The sequence below is a fragment of the Cebus imitator genome, unplaced genomic scaffold (genome assembly GCF_001604975.1).
Source record: "Cebus imitator isolate Cc_AM_T3 unplaced genomic scaffold, Cebus_imitator-1.0 Scaffold421, whole genome shotgun sequence".
Lineage (NCBI taxonomy): Eukaryota > Metazoa > Chordata > Mammalia > Primates > Cebidae > Cebus > Cebus imitator.
Window position 1 is genome coordinate 1,074,525 of NW_016107736.1, and position 19,050 is coordinate 1,093,574.

The 19,050-nt window shown below is 35.7% G+C and overlaps 1 protein-coding gene across 9 annotated transcripts in view; it reads left to right on the forward strand.

Moving 5' to 3' along the window:
* The window catches only part of MBNL3 (muscleblind like splicing regulator 3), a 109,688-nt gene that overhangs the window by 46,296 nt on the left and 44,342 nt on the right, over nucleotides 1–19,050 (forward strand). The window contains exon 1 of one of the 9 annotated variants that reach the window (XM_017509790.2): nucleotides 166–983. The exons of 5 other annotated variants lie outside the window; for them this stretch is intronic. In XM_017509790.2, coding sequence (XP_017365279.1) covers nucleotides 807–983 — 177 coding nt within the window. In that variant the 5' untranslated portion in view covers nucleotides 166–806. Of the gene's footprint in view, nucleotides 1–165; nucleotides 984–19,050 lie in introns of those variants that run through there. 3 more of the 9 variants (XM_017509788.2, XM_017509787.2, XM_017509789.2) reach the window with 3 other exon arrangements.

A 19,050-nucleotide genomic window follows, 5' to 3' on the forward strand; every position in this document is an offset into this window, starting at 1 on the left:
CAACGGCTGACTGTACTATGTTGCACTGTCAGTATCTAGATGCTTCCTGTTTTAAATAGGATATAGTTACTTCTTTTCCAAATCTAGAGTTTGAAACGGAAGCATTGTGTTATTTTAGCTAATTTTATTTATTTTTTTCTTGCAGGTTCTGAAAAGTGCCTTTTCTGAAAACTCTGCTGCTTGGATTCTANCCCTCTCCCTAACATAACGTTCCCTGCCCTCTCCACCTCCCCGCCGAACCTGGTGTGCTTGTAGTTTACTGTCAGCAGCTGGTCCATTTCTTTTTTCTGTGATTCTCAATTTTCCTAGTTATTTTCCCTCCACTTGATTTTGCAACAAAACTTTTTTGGGTTTCTAACATCCTTCCCAATCTTATTATTTATAGCTAATAAATAAGGAGAAAAACTTTTCTCCTCCTGATCTGAGACCATTCCACAAATCGAAGGGCAGCCAGCAGCATATGTTTTTTGCCAGAGTAATTGAAAACATCAACTGCAGAGCACAGAATTCTTTTGAAAGTCTGCCGGTTATTTCACATAAATTCGGCAAAGGAACAAACAGTTGGCTTCTTAGGAGTTGGTCTCTAATTTGATTTTTAGTTATTCTGATAGAGTTTTTATGATTGGCTTTTTGTTTGACTAGACCAGATTTGAGTTTAATGAAAACCTAAGTGCCAACAAATAGACGTTTCACCAAAATCACCTGTTATCTCTTCACACTTAGTTTGAATTCATTTTTAATCCTTAAACAGTCGACAATAATATTGTACTTAAGAGGGTACATTGGATTTTAATTTTGCTTTCAATATGACGGCTGTCAATGTTGCCCTGATTCGTGATACCAAGTGGCTGACTTTAGAAGTTTGTAGAGAATTTCAGAGAGGAACTTGCTTTCGAGCTGATGCAGATTGCAAGTTTGCCCATCCACCAAGAGTTTGCCATGTGGAAAATGGTCGTGTGGTGGCCTGTTTTGATTCTCTAAAGGTGAGTCCCATCTGAATGCACATAATTTAAATTTGTTGATTTCTATGTTTTTGAAATATGATGTGCTTTGAAATGAGTAAAATAATAGCATGAAAATGATAATTTTTTTAAAAGACAGAATGTCAAGATAGAAGGTCTTAAAGTCAGAATGTCTTAATGACAAAATGTCTTAAGTCTTTGTGTTTGTAGAGCTAAACCAAGTCTAAAGCTCATTTCACTGAAGACCACTTATCAAGACAGATACACTTAAAGAATAAAAATTCAAGAATTTTTGTAGGAGTGAGGGATTGTAGTCTTGCTATTGTTTACTTTTTTGTATATGATTTAGATGTTAAATATAGTGATCGTAATCCTTCTATAACCTAGAGAAGCCCTTCACTGAATTATAGCTTATTATCCATAGTACCAAAATGCACTTGGCAGGGACCAGTCAGCTTTCAGAGAATAAATAAGTCAGACTGAGAGAGTAGAAGGTTTCCAGAAGGAAAATTATGGCATTTTGAAGTGTCTCAAAGTATATTTTGAACCTTTAACTTAAACATATTGCTGCAAAACTAGGTTCACTTAATTTTTCTCCTGGACAGCTGATTGACCAATTTCAGATTTGTGAGTATATTTTATAAGGAAAGTCCTATTACCAAGGTCATCAAGCCTGAGTATAATCTACTAGATTACAAAGAAAATATAAGGGCAGATGAGATATTATGTAGAATAGGACATAGATGATTGCAGAAAAAGAAAATGCACTGATTTTCATGTTTTATTCATAGTTATCCTTAAGGATAAAAAGTACAAATTAAAACATAGAAGCAATAAATTGTAATGGATTTCTAGTTTAATTAATAAGATTTACTACAATGCATTTGAGATTTTTTTCAAAATCTGTCAAAATGAATTAAGCTTAACAAGAACATTTTCAGTTTTTTAATATTATTTTACCCTCATCATGACCAATTTTACCTCATTAACATTTTTATTTATGGCTGCATTGGCTAAGAGAGATGTATCCCTTCATGTGATGGTTTCCTCAGGAAACATTTTCTTAAGTGATGTACAGATTAAGTATCACTTATCTGAAATGCTTGAGACAAAGTGTTTTGGATTTTAGAATATTTGCATATCCATAAAGAGATATCTTAAGGATGGGACTCCAGTCTAAACATGAAATTCATTTGCATTTTATATATACTTTTTACACATAGCCTGAAGGTAATTTTATACAATATTTTAAATAATTTTGCACATGAAACAAAGCTGTGTACATTCAACTCTCAGAAAACAAAAGAGTCACTATCTCAGCCACTCACGTGACATCATGTTGGCACTTAAAAAGTTGAGGCTTTTGGAGTACTTTATACTTCAGGTTTTCAGATTAGAGATGCTCAACCTGTACTACTTAAGGAGTTATTTTTACTTATTTTGTGATTACTAGGTTGTTTTTTTTTAACTTGCAGACCATTCCATTTTAAGAATTGAAACTTGTTATTGTAAAGATAAAGGTAATTTCTAGCACTGAAAATCTCTGAATTGCTTTTATTTGTGGTAGACATTATGACTAAAGAGCTCATTTTGTTTTCTTCATTTCGGCTCCACTTCAGTTTCTTCTACAATTATTTTGTGTATTATTTAAATCTGCTGCTACAGGATTGGGCAGTGCCTTGAAGTGGAAAGAATGCTGAGTTAGTTGGGAGAAAAAAGGCAGCATCTTTCATTCAGTCCATATAGAGAGTTAGGAACTGCAGTAGGAACTTTGTATGTGTTGTTTCAGGAGATCTGGGGTACTGCCCCAGCCTCATTACTGTATCTGACCTCAGGCAACTTAACCTCACAAACCTTGAGTGATTTCATCTCTAACAGATGGGTAGTATCTTCTCTATCTAATTCTTTGATTATTGTGGAGATTGCAGTGAGCTAGTGTAAATGGAAAACCATATATCACTATAGAAGTGAATTAAATAAAAGGCTTTCTTCCTGTCAACTAAGGTTTGTTGTTGGCATTCTTTAATAAAGCTCTATTTAGTTAGGGTTTGTTATTGAAAATTACAAACTCATGTTCCAAATATACATGACCAAATCTAGTTGCTGTGTGATATTAGTTGTTCAAGCTAAGTATAACTGTTTTTATGGTTACACTGATATAGAGTTCCTTGTAGGCTTTGTAAATTCTGTCTTTCCAAACATCGTAGAATGTGGATGGAAATGTGTAATCTTCCTAATGATTAATACACTCAGGTCAGTAATTCCATTTAAAGGCAAAAGAGTGCCATAAACTAAACATTTTGAAGAAAAGTACCAGGGCATGTAACTGTTTACAAAATGAGTATTGCCCTACAACTTTAAAGCTTGGAAAGTGTTTAATTTAGAGACAAAATATATAATAGCCAATGAATATTAATAATTCACTTAATTATTTAAATAAGTTGTCTACTCACTGTAGCCAGTGTTTTTAAAGTATGTTTGCATCATGTTACTACCCTGATGACCAGTCACACAGGTAAAGATGATTTACATAATCCTTACATTCTCATATTTTAGTGAAAACCTTAATATTTCACATATATAAAGCTTTTCAAACAATTATTTAATTCACCAGATAGCACATTAATCAGAGTTCCATGTATGCACAAGAGCTTTGTAGTTCTTATCCATGACATGCATGAAAGTTAAATTGAGGGTAATTGACCTATGTGCATTGTACTAGTGTCATATCTGTGATACGCAAATAACATACCTCAGTGGTTGCTGCAGCATTTCCTACTTCTCTTGAGTTCGTATAATTGAAACACTGTTGAAATTCGCCTGTGTACTATTTCTTCTCTCATGAGTGATTAAATAACTGAAACAATCTTTCCGTGCGTTTTGGGTTGCTGCTTTTGTTTTTGTTTTGTTTTGTTGTTCTTGTTGTGTAAGAATTCTATTAGTACTAGCTACTCTACCAGATGATGGTTACTGCCTTAATAACAGGTACAACAGATACAATGTTCTATACTCACGTCACAATGAGGGAATGTTATGAAAATAAGAAGGGCAAATTGGATGGCTGGTTGTGTATTGTGCTGAAGTGCTGTGCCCATCAATCCATGAATGTTGAATGCTCAGTGATGAAGGCAGCACAATCTTCAAATGGAAATCTAGTGTAGTCCATGGATTAATTTCTAGATACATAGAATGGTCTCATATCATGTGGATATGCAGCTGCTTTTGACTCAGTTGCCTTGTGGGCAATAATCTGTTTCCAAAGTTCTCTTCAAAGTATCACTTAATCCATGCTATGGCAATTTCTTGATATTACAGTTTGTCATTGACCTAGGTTGGTATTTTTAGTGAATGCTCCTTGGATTTAATGAAGGATCATCGTTTTAAAAACTAAATCAATCTTTGTGATTACTTTTATAGCCAAGCTATTCTGCTTCAGCAATATCATGATGTCTTGAACCTTTCCCTCTATACTTGAAGCAATGTTTTATCAGTAACTTTTTATGCATGAAGGGTATAAATGTTGTCATTATTTCATTATGACAGATCAACACCCATCACATCTGTTCATACCTCTTACTACTTTGGATAGTTTTGTGCCAATAATTTCCTGGTAAAGGCCATAGCAGCAGGCATAGTTAGAGGATAGTCAAGCTAACCTATATACATTCCTAAAAAAATGGGAACTGGGTGAGAAATGCACATAAAGCAGTCACATGCCATGTCTTCAGATATCACATATGATCACAAGAAAAATAATATTGTGACAAGTGAAACCTGTTGTATAAGCATATGGATATGAATCTATTCTTGCAGGTCAAACTGGCCCAAGTTACCAGTATATTCTGTAATAGCACCGCTAGTCACAGCAGTTTTCATTAGTTTAAAATTTGACTGTTTTTGACTGAATACTTACTCATCCCTATTTGCTAAGGGAAAGTTTAACAGAAACTAGACACCTAGCAACGCAATCCCAGGGGTCACTGGATTATGCAAGACTTAGCACCATTTATCAGCTCCATCAGAGAGGTCTGAGTGCACTATAAAGATACATAAGCAGCACCTGTCATCCTGAGAGTCAAGGAAAATAACATTTTACTTAAGGATCTCTATTTTCTGTGATGCTAATCTTTAAAAGGAAGTATCTTTGACTGGTAAAAGTCAATGCTATTTTGGACATTTCAAAAACCTCTTTTGAAAGGAAAATAGAATTACAATTATAGGTTGGTGCAGAAGTAATTTTTTTTTTTTTTTTTGCCATGAAGGTAATGGCAAAAACCACAATTACTTCTGCAGCAACCTAATGGTACCCAAACAAATATATATTGATAGTTCAGCCTTGCATTTTAAATGTTTTATTTTGAAATATTAATAATTTTAGGGTTATAGAAAAATTACAAAAATAGTACAGGAAACTTCTGTATACTTGTTATCCCTATCTGTATACAGATTCCCCTAAGGTAAACAACTTACATGCCATGCACAACACAGTTATCAAAAACAGGAAATTATCACTGGTACAAGATACTTAAGTAAATTAGAGACCTTATTTGAATGTCACCAATTTTCTTCCTAATGTTATTTTTCTGTTCTAGGATCAAATCTAGGATCCCACACGGCATTTATTCCTCATACCTCCTTAGTCTCCTCCAACCTGTGACACTTTCTCAGTCTTTCCTTGTCTTTCATGAACGTGACACTTTGGATGAGTACTGGTCAATTATTCTGTAAAATATATCTCACTTTGTGCTTGTTGAATGTTTTCTCCTGATTAGACTGAGATCATGTGGTTTTGGCAAAAAAAAAGAAAAGAAAAGAAAAAAGAAAAGAAACCCACACACAGAAATGGTGTGCATGACATCTGAGGGTATATGATGTTTATAGCGCTTATCATTCATTATGTTAACTTTAATCACTTGGTTAAGGTGGCATCTACTGGTTTCTCCACAATAACATAACAAATTTTTCTTTTGTAAAAACTGATAACTATCTCCCCCATTTATTCATCATCCCCTACAATATGCCATTGATTGTAATGGGCATCCCAATGTTCTAGATGTTAAAAAGTTAGCATGTGTCCATCTTAGAAGTGATGGGTAATGCACTTCTATAATTATGGTTAATCAAGAAAGGGAGCAAGAGGAAATGAGCATGACAGAAAAAATAGCAGCAACAAGCCACCGGAAAGACAGAAGCCTGGAGAGTGAGAAGTCCTAGAAGTTGTGTGATATATGGATGCATATCATATACTCCTCCAGAGTGTGACAGCTGTCCCCTTCTGGTTCACAGCCTTGGGACTTAGCTGTGAATCAGAAACAGTCCTCACCTCCATGGTACAGACATTCTCGTTGGGAGTTAGAGGAGGAGCAGGTAAAAAATAAGTAAATATTCAGGTTAACAATATATTGTCAGGTGAGAGGAAAGGGCACAGAGAATGGCAGGGGCCGCTGTTTTAGATACAGTGGCCAGGAGGCTTCCAGTGGGGTGACCTTTGAGGAGAGGCATGCAGGAGATGAGGGAACAGTGAAGAGGATTTCTAAGAACACTCCAGGCAACGAGACAGCCAAGGCCCTGAAGCAGTCAGAGGCCTGGTGTGTGTGAGGAACCTCAAGGTCGCCAGCGTGGCTGGAGCAGAGCCATGAAGAGAGAGGGCAGTGAGCAATGAGGGCAGGGAAGTCCCGGGGGTGGGGAGATCATTTGGGGCTCTGTGTATCATACTGAGGACTTTGGATTCTGTTCCAAGAGCTGGAAAGGTTGACATAATCGGGGAAAGCAAGCCCACACAAAGCAGAGGTGTCTATTCTTTATATTTTTTAAATGGAAAAGAGAATGATTTACATGAAGACAAATAACTCCTGTTTACAGGTGAAGTAGAAGTCAAATGGTGCCCAATCCCTTTTCTTCACTCCCTTCTTTCTATGACTTGTACCTCAACTCCAGTTCATATGCCAATGGTGGGGGATTAGCAATAAAGAAATCTCATGTGAGGAAAGAGTTAACATAGCAGGTTTGGTGGCTTACTCTTTGCTTGTCTCCAAGGGAAACCTTAACTATCCCCTGGGAATGTGGCTACCATTCATTTTGTCACTGATTGGTTATTGTGTTATATACACCTGGAACAATGGACCATGCCATAACAGCTTGTCAGGGTTGCTTTGCTCAAGATCAAGATTGATGACTGATTTATTGTTAGGGTCCTGGATTACAGTTGCCATGGCCAGTTGGTAGCAGGCTTTGCATATGTGACCAGGACCCATCTGCGCCTCAGACCTTGAGACTAGAACTGGGCTTCCCAGGGTGAGACATTCCATACATGCCTCTGTAGTTTGCTACTAGAGAGTTTTTGTGTGTTCAGTATGGCTTCAAACTAGGAAGGACATTGGAAGCTTGTGTTGGGCTTCTCTTAGCTCTACTGATACATATATTTTTCCTGCTACTTTTCCTCTGTATTTTATACTGTAATAAATTTTAGTTGAGAACATAAGTTGCTATTGACTCTGTGAGTCCTGGCAAATGTCAAAGATGCTTTTCCATGCATTACTATTTTTCATACATTATTTGCTTGATATTTTTTATGTTTTTTCATTTTTTTATGAGAGGGGCTTGTTCATTTTGTTTCTATTTTGTGTTTAATTTTTGAATGGATATTTTCATAAATCGAAAATTTAGCAGAACAGTTATCAACTGATAGCTGCATCAACAAAATGTGGTATATATATACAATGGAATATTACTTAGCCACAAAAAGGAACAAAGTACTGATCCATGCTACAGCATGAATGAACCTTAAAAACATGATGTTAAGTGAAAGAAGCCAGACACAAAAGGTCACATATTATGTGATTCCATTTATATGAAACATCAAGAGTTGGCAAATCCATAGAGACAGAAAGCAGATTAGCATTTGCCAGAGTCTTGTGAAGGGCAGTAAGTGGGTGGGTAAGGGGTGAGGCGTATGGGAAGTAACTGCTAATGGGTACAAAAGTTTTCTTAAGGGTGATGAAAATGTCCTGGAATTAGATAGTGGTGATAGTTACACAACTCTGTATATGAATATATTAAAAACCTCTGATGTGTAGACTTTAAAAGGGTGAGTTTTATAATTTGTGAATTATACTCAATAAAAAAGTTTAAATTCAACTATAATAGAGTATACAGTGAAGTGTTCCCCTCACCTCTTTTCCCTAATCAGTTGACCTCCAAACTAATATTTTAGTTTTCCCTCTCCCATAGATATTTTATATATATATAAGCAAATATTTGTATGCTTCTTTTCCATTTGTTACACAAATAGTAGCATACTGTTCTCCTCCTTGCTTTTTTAAGTTTAAAATATTAACAGTAAAAAGATGGGAAAACCTATGTCATGCTGACATTAATAAAAATAAGCCTGGAGGTGCTATATTTATAATAAAGATAAAAAGAAATGCACAGGAATACAAGACTCTAGTTAGTAAATCTGTTCCTCACAGGCATATGTAAGTATGTGGATACTGTGGTTGAACAAATAAATACATAGAGAGTAGGTAATGAAAGCCTATTTTCTCACTGTCAGAGAAAAAAAGTTAAAAATAAAGAAAAGGGGAAGGTTAGGATGAATACTGTGGTGTAGATTAGAAAGGTTACATGTGTATGTATACAGGAATGGATATTGATCTGTGTGTATGCATGGGTTATTATGTATGCTTTCATTTCCTAGCTCTGTCGTGGGAGGACCTAGAAGCAATTAACACCCCAATAGCAATGAGCATACCTGGTACCCACATCTTTGTGTCTAATATCATTCTCCAATGAAGGAACCAGGGATCTTTGGAATAATGGCTGATTCTGGACAGAAGCAGGGAAAAATGCAAGATGACGCTGTAATGTCTTTTGCTGTAAGAATGTAAGAAAGTGCTAGAAAAAGGGTGAGGGCATGACAAGTGAGCATAGTAGCCAATCTGAAGGAGCTCCCAATGGCTGAAGTTGGAATAACTTGAGAAAGAAACTAAATGATGACAGTATTGAGTTATAGCCCATGAAATAAAATAGATGCCCATGAGTCCATGGTTACACACAAAAGAATTGGATAAATGGATAAGTTGGGGAGAAGGGACAACTTCTCCTTACAGAAGAATTCCAGTTAATAAATGGAGAACAAATGAAGGAAAAATCACTAGTAGGCAAACACCATGGGTAATGGTTGCAGGCAAGATCCACTGATATGTGCTGAAATCAGTGAGTAAAAGTTGGACGAGAAACAGGATATTTGCATTGTCCCTAAGTATCTCTCCCAGGATATTTATCAATTAAAAGTGAAAAATAGACCAGGCATGGTGGCTGGCTCAAGCCTTTAATCCCAGCACTTTGGGAGGCCGAGGTGGGAGGATCTCTTGAGGCCAGGAGTTTGAGATCAGCCTGGGAATATAGCGAGACCCTGTATATACAAAACATTTTTTTTTAAATTAACTGGGCATAATAGTGCATGCCTGTAGTACTGGAAACTCAGGAGGCTGGAGCAGAGGATCGCTTGAGCCTGGGAGATTGAGGCTGCAGTGAGCAGTGATTGTGCCACTGCACTCCAGCCTGGGCAACACAGCAATACTCTGTTTCTAAAATAAAGAAATAAAGGGAAAATAGTCACTTTACAGTGAAGAAACCCAGCAGATGCCACCTTAACCAGATGTTTAAGGTTAACTTAATGAGTGATAATATATATCAACATTGCATACCCTCAGATAGGATACACATAATTTTTGTGATGTTCCTGCCAAAAAGACATGGTCTTGGTCTAATCATGAGAAAGCATTCAACAAACACAAAATGAGAGGCATCTTACAGAATAAATGACCAGTACTCATCCAAAGTGTCATGGTCATGAAAGACAAGGAAAGACTGAGAAATGTCACAGATTGGAGGAGACTAAGGAGAAATGAGGAATAAATGCCGTGTGGGAAGCTGGATTGGATCCAAAACAGAACATTAGGAAGAAAATTGGTGACATTCAAATAAGGTCTCTGGTTAAGAGTCTTGTACCAATGTTAATTTCCTGGTTTTGGTAATTGTGTTATGGTTATGTAAGTTTTTAACAGTAGGGGAATCTGGGTGAAGAGTATACAGGGACTGCAGGTTTATTTTTGCAATTTTTGTGTAAGTTCAAAATTATTTCAAAATGAAGTATTTTTAAAGTTAGCTTTTTCTAGTCTGCCCATTGAGGCTCAGAAATATTGTGGGATATTGTTTCTTTTCATTTTTCTTCTTTAAAAAACACTTTGAGTATGGTGATGAGAAAACTCTGAAATCCATGTCATGGCTGATCATGAAAGTGGTCCCCCAAAAGCTTGATGACTCAGATAACTAAATAGTTAAGAAAGTGCTCATATATATAACAGCACTTCACAAACCTAGCAAATGAAAAATGTTGGCTGTAGAAGGAAAAACATTCATTTCAAAATTGTTGCCATCTACAGATGGGTAAACTAGAGATCCATTGAGGGAAAGCAACTTGCCCAAGTTCACATACGCAGCTATCTAAAGAGCCTGATGACTCTGGTGTTCTTTCAATCATTATTCAGTCTTCTTTCCTATGGATGAGAAGGAAATGGAGAAAACATCCATTAGGCTCTTGTTTTAGTCAACCAAAAGCATCCAGCTCTTATCAGAGTCATGCTACTCTACATGACATTGGGATGTACTGTCTGGGAAGTTTTGTGGTTCTCCTTTATTTTTGCAAAGTGAGGCGTGGAGAAGCCAACTTTTCCTTTGCTAATCCCTCCCTCTTTTGTTGTTTCTGATTCATGATAACTTAGATTAAGACTTTAAATTAACCTTCATATTTACTTAATAGACAATTATTTGGATAACTTGTTTTGAAAAGAAGGCAGAAGAGAAGCAGGGTGTTTTTAATTTTTAGATAAAGTTACCTAACTCTGTGATACTAAACTTTGCTCAGTTACTGAGTGTCAGAACACTGAGCTGTCTCTGCTCCCTTGTCCATCCTTCTCCCCAAACACTGCATTGTTGAGTTTGCTGGCAAGAACTGGGAATTATAACTGTGGCTGTGAATCACATCTTCACTGCATAAAACTCATTGATGTCTGATTCTGTTATACACTTATTAGTACGGTGCCCTGGCCCGCTAGGAAGAAACCTGTCTTAGATCAGCTGAAATACTGCAGTAGCAATTCAGCCTTATTATGGGTCAAATGTTTTATGCAATAATTTGGAATCTAATCCAACTTATTTAAAGTGTTGTTTTATGGGATCATAGCTCAAAATCGTTTCTCTGCAGCCAAGTTGTAATTGGGCATCTGGTGAGAAAAGACTTGGGCTAGGGCCAGGCATGTATCCCCCAACCACTATTTGATGATACCATTTATACTGACCCTTTGCTACAGTAACTTCATTAAGTAGGAGAGATTTGAAAATCTGAAATTTAACAGCTATTATATGTCAACTCTTTTGTCTGGAAGAAACTCTTGATGTTAGGATAATATATATCTAATCCTACTTGGTTCGTAAATAATCTCTTCATGTAGCATAGCTGAATGAAGTCTTTTTCTCTATATCAGATTTTTTGAAATGTGGATACGAGGTACATCTGGAAATAGCAATTAGTTCTTCTAGGAACATGACATTGTTCATAGAACATTGTTTACTTCCTGCCCTTTTTGCCCTTGCAGATGACCTTCTGCATGTACCATCCTTGAGGTGATCCTTGTTTTCCTCTATCTCAGTGTGTCGCTTGGTCCCTGACTTATGGGGTTATATATTCCAGAGTAACCTTAGCTCTCTGCTATTTTCCTTAAATATTCTTTTTTTTTTTTTTTTTTTTTTTTTTTTTTTTTTTTTTTTTTTTTTTTTTTTTTTTGCTACATAATCAGTCTTCAGTTTCTTAAATTTGTGGGGTATTTTTAAAAATTACTGATGTCTAATCCAGATTTGCAGTCCTGCTTGTGTTTTCAATGTTTTTATTTCTGTGCCTTCAATTCTCACCCTAGAGTCAATTTTTACTGCTAGATGTCATTACAAGTTTATCTCACATATTTTGCCATCTTTCTTGATACTGTTTTCTTAAGTCAGTAAACAACTCCATTTGTTTTTCTATTTTCTAAATGAAAACCCTTTTATTTTCTAAATGATCTCCAGGATTTGGGTTGAACCATGTTGTTTCTAGAGATAGAGTAAATCATTTTTGGTATCTTGTTGATGATGAGTTTATGTAAAATAGCTTAATGTCATGTCTAGTCTGTCATTTAGTTAAGTAGATAGGGCTATAGAATCCATCTGTTGGAAATGGTTTTAACTTGGTCATAGGCATTTAAATGTATGCCTTAAATTGGGTTTTTGTCTATCATAAATAAACTTTTTTTCTGTTCAAGCTCAAATTTTTATTTATCCACTGGAAATTGGTAGAAAAGAAATTAGGCTTTGCTTCTACCAATATTCTTATGAATAGGTATTTGGACAGTGAAGGCAGTTTCCACATTGAAAACTATACAAAAACTTGAAAATGTAAAGTTCACAGTAATATAACTATATTACATAGGACAAATTCCCTTTAATTCCATTAAATATAACAAAAACCAAGACATAGCCTATGTGTCATCCATTATTTGTTAGCTAACTGAATGGTAGTAATGTTCTACACATTGTCACATTGTCTTAATACCTTTGTTCATTCTCCTATTTGTGAAAGATAGTAAAACTGAAGTAACAATTTGAGGATTTTTAATACCTCCATGTACTCTGTGTTCTTGTTTTAAATATTGCACAAATACCTATCCTAGGAGTTGTTCCATTTAACAAAGTTTATTTTTTCCAGCTTTTATAAAAATGTAATCTCTAGAGTTTCTGCAATTTCCTGGTTATTTTACTTTTTTTTTTTTAACTAACCAAGAAAGTGTTCTGTGTAGAAACAAATTCAGTCTTAACTTCCATGTTACTAAGAAATTTCAAAACCATTGCCTCTTTAATCTGCCAGTATCCCACTGCAGGAAGAATTTCACCTTGGAATATTGTATCTTTTTTTAAAGGAGCCTGAGAAGTAGTTTTAGAAAATGCCTTTTTCTTGGGTGAACACTAGATGCAACAATTGAAATATCTGAAATGAAACATTCTATCAGCAAGTGGCGTAAACATAGAAAATACTGCCCTGTCACACATAACAGTTCTAACAAGGGCTCCTTGTGTGGCCTTGAGCAAGTCATGGGAATCCTACTACCTCTGTTTCTCTTCATATGAGAGCAAATAGCAGCCCTGAGTTTGTAAGACTATTGGTTGTGGTTTCCTAGAAGGACTTTTATAAATGTCAGGGGTTATTTAATGCTGAAAGTTCTGTTAAATCCATTAAGAATTCTGTGTACATTCAATTCCCCAAAGAAATGATTCATTCAACAAACATTTATTGAAACCTATTACTTGTTAGGCACTGGGCTCAGTACTGTGCAGAAAACAAAGTTAGGAAAGACTTGGTTCTTGCCTGACCTTTTAGTAAGAGGTTGCTTGCGTTATATGCCGTAAGCCAGATACAAACTAACAGCTAAAACAGTCCAAGGAGACAGGTAGGGGCTGGGATTATATCCAGCACTGGTGAGTAAAGATGCAGTCATGGGAGGGACACTGTTTAAGGTATTCTTTGAAGAAAGAGTAGGAAGATATTCCAGGCAGAGGGGATAACCTGAGCAAAGATAGAGTGGGGAAAACTGAGATGTTTGGGGGTTGAATGTTAAGTCAGAATGGCTGAAGCATGAGAAATGACACCATCATCTTGTACAAAAAAAAAATTGATAGAAAAAAAAAACTGGCAAAAGGAAGCACCTCTTAGAAAGCTGTTGCAGTATTTACGATATGAAATATTAAGGTTTTGAATTAGATGGTGGCAGTAGGAAGGGAAAACTGGAGATGGAATTGAGATGGAGATGAAGCCAACATGATTAAGTAGAAAGGAGTGGATATTTCACTCCAGCTTACTGACCTGAAGCTCATCTTAACATCAGATTGCTTTGAAGTTGCAGTGAAAGTCTGCCATACTTTTTTTTGTTTGTTTTGCTTTAGATGCTATCTTGTCCACGATCATATCTTTTGTGCCTAGTGCATGTTGGGGCCTTGAAAAATATTTGTTGAATGAAACATGAGGTTGTTGAAACACTTTGAGAGAGGGAGAATAAATATGGGCTCAACTGAGAGATACACAGAGATCTCTTAATCTGCAGCTGTACTTTGACTCCCAGTTCAGTTTTTACTCAAATATGGATGAAAATTGTATACACCCATGTGCCAACTTTCCTCACTCAACCACATTTTAAACTAGATTTGATGGCCTACAGTTTGCTGATATTTGCAAATTTAATTCCATCCTGTAGCATTATAAAAATATTATTTGACCAAATGCTGTTGGATACTCTCCAACTGTTACATTTTGAGTGCTTTTATCTTATATATGTATTTTTTTTAATTTACTTAGTGGCCATTGTTAAGTGTTATTTTTAAAATAATTAGTGTGATTATGTAGTAATAGTCTAGCATTTTTTTTGTCTTAAAATGTTTGAAGTTGAATTGTACAGCAGATAGGTAGCTTGCAAATCAAGGTATTCTTGAAAGCCTAATGAGTGCTAATAAGGTGATTCTGAATCAAGTACAAGCTCATAATCTTCAAAAAGGGATTTTTTTAAAAAGGTGACTGCCTAGTTCAAAAAATGTATATTTAAAGTTTAATAAAGAACTCTTGTTCTAAATACACAGTGACATTTTGAAAGTCCAAAAAGTTTGAACATAGAAAGACAAAGAAAAATTATAATAGAGAGAGCCTATGAATTGACACTTAAGAAAACCTACAATAACTGTAACTTGGTCCAAGCAATATGCTTTTAAAAGAAATGGGAAAATAATAAGAAAGTAATTTCAACATGGAAGTTTAAGAAAGTATCTCTAGGCTTATGTATTGTATCTTCTTGGAGTTTGTACAGTCAACCCAATCTCTTAGACCTTCTCCATGTTCATCTCCATTCCTGGATAGTGATTGTTGGTTTTCAGAATAGGTGATCCTGAGGTCTTGGTGCAATCCTCAGTAACCAAGATATGTATGATTCAGGTTTGGACAACTGGCTCTGCTTTCAAAAACAGGGAAGGTGTCTGGAACATTTGAGAAAAGAGTTTCAACAAAAAACAAAATTTAAAATGATTTTTAAACATTTAGCATCATTCAGCTGATGTCGACTTTTGGCAATGATTTCTAGAATTGTGGCTTGCACATTTTAATAGGCAACTGACAGATAAAACAGAACCAAGACTATCTCCCCCTTTTTCCAAATTCTTGAGGCCTCGCTTTAGTGGCATGTGACATTTAATTCATCTTTGAAATGATAAAACATTTAAACATGTTTCACTTATTTCTCCCCAAATTTTCCTATTGTCTCACTAAAGAAATACCTTTAAAAAGTGACATTGGTTCTGATTCAGAGATTTAAAAAAAAAAAAAGAAGGAAAGAAGGAGGAAAGGAGGGAGAGAGGGAGGGAGTAAAGGAGACACCCATTGAGAAAGGCTTTTCATTCTGAAATAATTCAGCTCAAATAATAATGTATTTGTAACAAAAACATAAGGAAAGTGGAATGAATAGAGTAACATACTCATGAAAAGAGGGTAATATACAGAGTAGGATTCCTTCATCCCCAAGAGAGAATTATTTGTGACATTTTGATCACATATTTTTTATTATAAACTCCTCTGCTTTTGTAAGCAAAAATGAATAGCTGTGATTAATTATGGCTGAGAGAAGTCTCATTCTCCCTATGGAGCTTGCTCTTCCTCCTTTTCAAAAGCACCACTAAACATACACCAAAAGTCACCTTTGATCTCCCTATTGTTCACAACCTCCAAGCAGGTGTCAAGCTCTAGGTCCCGGTCCCCCCAGCACAAGTACTCATGCCTCTATGGTTAGGAGAGAGAGGAGATTTGTAAACCCCTGGTGGGCAGTTTCCGTGTCATAGTTTTCTTCGTTTCTTCCACAGTATCTAGCACAGTTTTTACTTTTATAAAGTAGAGGTATTTATTAGATGCTTTATTTTATCAGGCAACAGGAACAAATGCAATTCAGTACATTTTCCTATTTACTGTGGTTGCCAGAAAGCTCACAGCTATGTTTTGGGCCCAGCTGCAGCAATTAACCTTAGACTAGAATTTTGAAGTTTTTGATATAATTATCTCCATTGTTCTACCCTCTCCATTATATCAGTCTTTACACTTACTGTAATAATCTTACTGCAAAAATATCTTTCTTGAAGGTCATTTCGAAGGCTTTTGAGAAAAATGTAATTGTCTAAGAAGTAAGAGAGCAAGTCAACAACAGAAGGGGCTAATTTCTGAATTTCTTATTTGCAGCTTATAAGGCTATCTGAGTGATTTTCATTTGGACATGTTAATGTATTCCAGCCATTCCAGTATGGTTAACTGGGGGCCTCAGTTTAAAATGGGCTTCCAGTGATACTCACAAGTAAACCAAATGCAGCTGGGGCTACTTGTAAAACAGAAAAGAATAAATAACAAATACTTGAAACTCCTTAAATGTTTATTTTTTTTTCATTAGGAAAAAAAGACAAAGGGTTGTATGAGATGTATTTTTTCCTTACTGCTTCGCTGCAGGATGCAATTGAACTTGTATTCAGTGCTTGTTTTGAGGTTTAGTAATCTATTGATACTTCAGCTTTCGATCATCTGTGCTGAAACGCTGTGTTCAGCATTAGGTTGTTTGCCAAATCGATGTGGAAAGTATTTTCGTCCCTTTAGCTTGTTTTTGTTCCAGGTATCTTTTTTTTAGGGATGAGGAGAAGGGGTAATGTTCTCGAATGATTGGGATTTCTGCACTCAGTAAAGGTATGAGTTTATTGGAGAGCTGAGGAGCAGTTTTTAAAGAATCCTATATTTGTTTAAATTTGGGTACATAGCAGACATTTCAAAAACACTCTGGAAATGTTTATACAACAAGTGTAAGCAACATACAATACAGAGCTCTCATATACATACTCACCATCATAACTAATAGCCCTACTTTGTAAACAGAAAATGAATGTGTTTCTTAGGAGTAGTAGAATAGATTTTGAGAAGGCCAATCCTTTTTCATGACCTGGACCGGCCTTCTTTTACGTGACTGCTAATACCATTACTGATGTCGGAGATGTGAAATTAAGATGTCCAAATTTCTTCAATATGACCTTTTGGAAATTAAATTATCAGTACCATAAGAAAATGCTTAGCAAATAACTAAATCCGCTGTTGGACAGGACAATATTCCCTTAGAGAAGGGGTTCTCAAATGTGTGACAAACAGACTAGCAGCATCAGCTTCACCTGGGAGCACTGCACACTGGGGTCAGTTGGGGGGAAATAGGGGAGGGACGGTGGGGGGAGGGGAGCTGGGGAGAGATAGCAAGGGGAGAGAAACCAGATGTAGGTGATGGGGAGGAAGGCAGCAAATCACATTGCCACATGTGTACCTATGCAACAATCTTGCATGTTCTTCACATGTACCCCAAAACCTAAAATACAATAAAATAAATAAATGGGGAAAAAAAAAAGAAATGTAAATTCTCACCTCACCGACACCTACTGAATCAGAAACTCTGGGGGTAGGCCTGGCACTTTGTGTTTCAAGAAACTCTCCTGGTGATTTGGGCAAGCAGTGAAGTTTGGGAACCATTAATTTAGAGAAAACTATAATTGGTTTAGCAGGATGTCAATTAAGGATGATGTTTTAAAGCTTCAGAATTCTCAGGACTCTGTGTTGTTCCTCCAGTGTCTTCTCCTTCCTCATCACTTGTCCAAATGGCCCTTTCTTGATATATATTCAGATCTGTTGGAAGGAAAATGATGTCTGTTCTGGAAGACTTATGTTTTTTTGGGAGACCTATTATATTTTCCCTCCAAGGAGCATCACATTGCTTTTTAGTTGAGAAAAGGCTCTGAGAGGTATTGCATGAAAGACAGCAGTTTAGTTCTGTTTAACCCAAGAATTTCTCTAAATCCTTTGATCACAGAACCCTATCTTTGTGGAGCATAGAGAAACTTGTCATGGAATATTACATAAGAGATGATTGTCCAAGAATCATGCTGGTGTCTAAATATGTGGAACCCAAAAGAAATGAAGTTGTTTTAATTATTTACTTATTATAACCCTTTGAAAGGATTAGTAACTTTTTTGTACTGCAAAGGCTTTATTGTAGGTGTTAATAGCTGCCACACATGGATGTTCAAAATTTCATATGTAGCAAGTGTGAAAGCAAAATGATGTGTATATGTATGTATACACACACACACAGCATATTTAGACATTTCACACTTATATGAGTCAATCTTCACTTCCATAAGGTTAGCCTATTAAGGTGAAAAATAAGAAAAATGAAAAATTAGCTCCAACATTTATAAACAGTTTTCTAACAAGATTCAATTTTATTATTTTGGCAATTTATTTAAATGATATTTACAATCACTTAGCCACAATTATTTTTTAATATATTAAGCACCCTTAACATCTTTTACAGTCTCTTATTTGCCTTTGTCTTTCCAACTTAGCAGGAAAAAAAAATGACTTGCCTGGTTTCTTTTTATCGTTTTAATATATATTACAAGTAAAATATAGCAGTACCCATGGCAAAGTTAGAATAAAAATAGTACCACCTAGAGTGTGGTGCTCCGTGCTTTTTTATATAATACAAATGTCTTTGAATGTTTTATTCATTATGATTTTAAAGTGGATGTACATTATGCTAAATCTTAAACTTGTGATGGTAAAAGAGTGTCTCTTGACTAGATAAACTAGTCTTCTAAGTAGGCACTGGCTTATTACCACTTAAAAAGAAAAAGAAGCAATAATTCTTTTCTCCTTTTAGTTATTTATAAGGATGAAATTAAAGCTTGGATCTGCTTCTTTATCCTTTGCCTTTTCACCTAGAATACCACTAAGTTGTGGGAGCAGCAACTATTTAACAATAATATCCAGCTCTAATAAGAGAAATGTCTTCAGTTTTCTAACATTATCCATATGTAAATTCCCTCCCTAGGCACATAGTAATTTATATCACTCATATAATTGGTAATTACTCTATGATAATATATTACC